General features: G+C 40.9%; 1 protein-coding gene across 1 annotated transcript; it reads left to right on the forward strand.

Moving 5' to 3' along the window:
- Positions 1 to 223: 223 nt before the first annotated feature.
- Positions 224 to 682, forward strand: LOC129573308 (uncharacterized; the record flags this gene model as incomplete). The annotated part of the gene is made up of 1 exon (XM_055453696.1): positions 224 to 682. A coding segment is annotated over exon 1 (459 nt), but the record flags the coding sequence as incomplete, so codon positions are not given.
- Between the last annotated feature and the right edge of the window lie 330 nt (positions 683 to 1,012).

The following is a 1,012-nucleotide window of genomic DNA, read 5'->3' on the forward strand; positions in this document are numbered from 1 at the left end:
ATGTCGTAAATACCGACCAAAAGTATCACATCAAATGATGGGTGATTTACCCACGACACGAACAACAGTTGTAAGCAAACCATTCACCAACACCATGGTAGATTTTACAGGCGAAGTGCATGTAAAAAGTTCGAATTTGAGAAATGCTAAAACAACGAAAGCCTACATATGCATTTTTGTTTGTATGGCCACAAAGGCCATACACATAGAAGTAGTAAGCAATATGACGGCTGAGGCATTTATAGCAGCTCTACGACGTTTCATCGCGAGAAGAGGTGAAGTAAAAACAATGAACAGTGACAACGGTACCAATTTTGTTGCGGCAAATCGTTTGTTGCATGAATTAACGCAAAAAGAAAGGGAAGAGTTCAACGAAGAAGTTGTTAACGAATTTACGAGCCAAGGCATTACTTGGAAATTCTCGCCACCACGAGCGCCACATTTCAACGGCTTAGTGGAGGCGGGCGTAAAAACAATAAAAATCCATTTTAAGAAGGCGTTGGGAGATAAAAAATTCACATTCGAAGAGTTATCAACGGTTTTAACTCAAATAGAAGCAGCGGTGAATTCACGACCACTAATTCCAATGTCCTCTGACCCCAATGATAACACGATTTTAACTCCAGCTCATTTCCTGTTAAATTCACATCCGATGGCAATCGCGAGTGAAAATTTGGACGAGGTAAAAATTAGTTGCCTTGACCGCTGGAAAAGAGTACAACAAACAGTACGTGAATTTTGGCGTCAATGGAAGAATGAATATTTGCATACAATGCAACAACGACAAAAATGGCATTCTCCGGTGAACGAAATAAAAAAAAATGATTTAGTGTGGGTCAACAACGAGGCATCACCAGTGGGCAAATGGCCCATGGGTAGAGTGCTTGAAGTCCATCAAGGTGAAGATGGATTGACACGCGTGGCTACAGTAAAAACCGCAAAAAACATTTTAAAGCGGCCCGTTACAAAGTTAGCTCCGCTACCAATCAACACTGACGACGAAAAAAAATCA

This window comes from Sitodiplosis mosellana, unplaced genomic scaffold (genome assembly GCF_009176505.1).
Source record: "Sitodiplosis mosellana isolate CC-2019 unplaced genomic scaffold, AAFC_SMos_1.0 Smas_scaffold_6059, whole genome shotgun sequence".
NCBI classification, from domain to species: domain Eukaryota; kingdom Metazoa; phylum Arthropoda; class Insecta; order Diptera; family Cecidomyiidae; genus Sitodiplosis; species Sitodiplosis mosellana.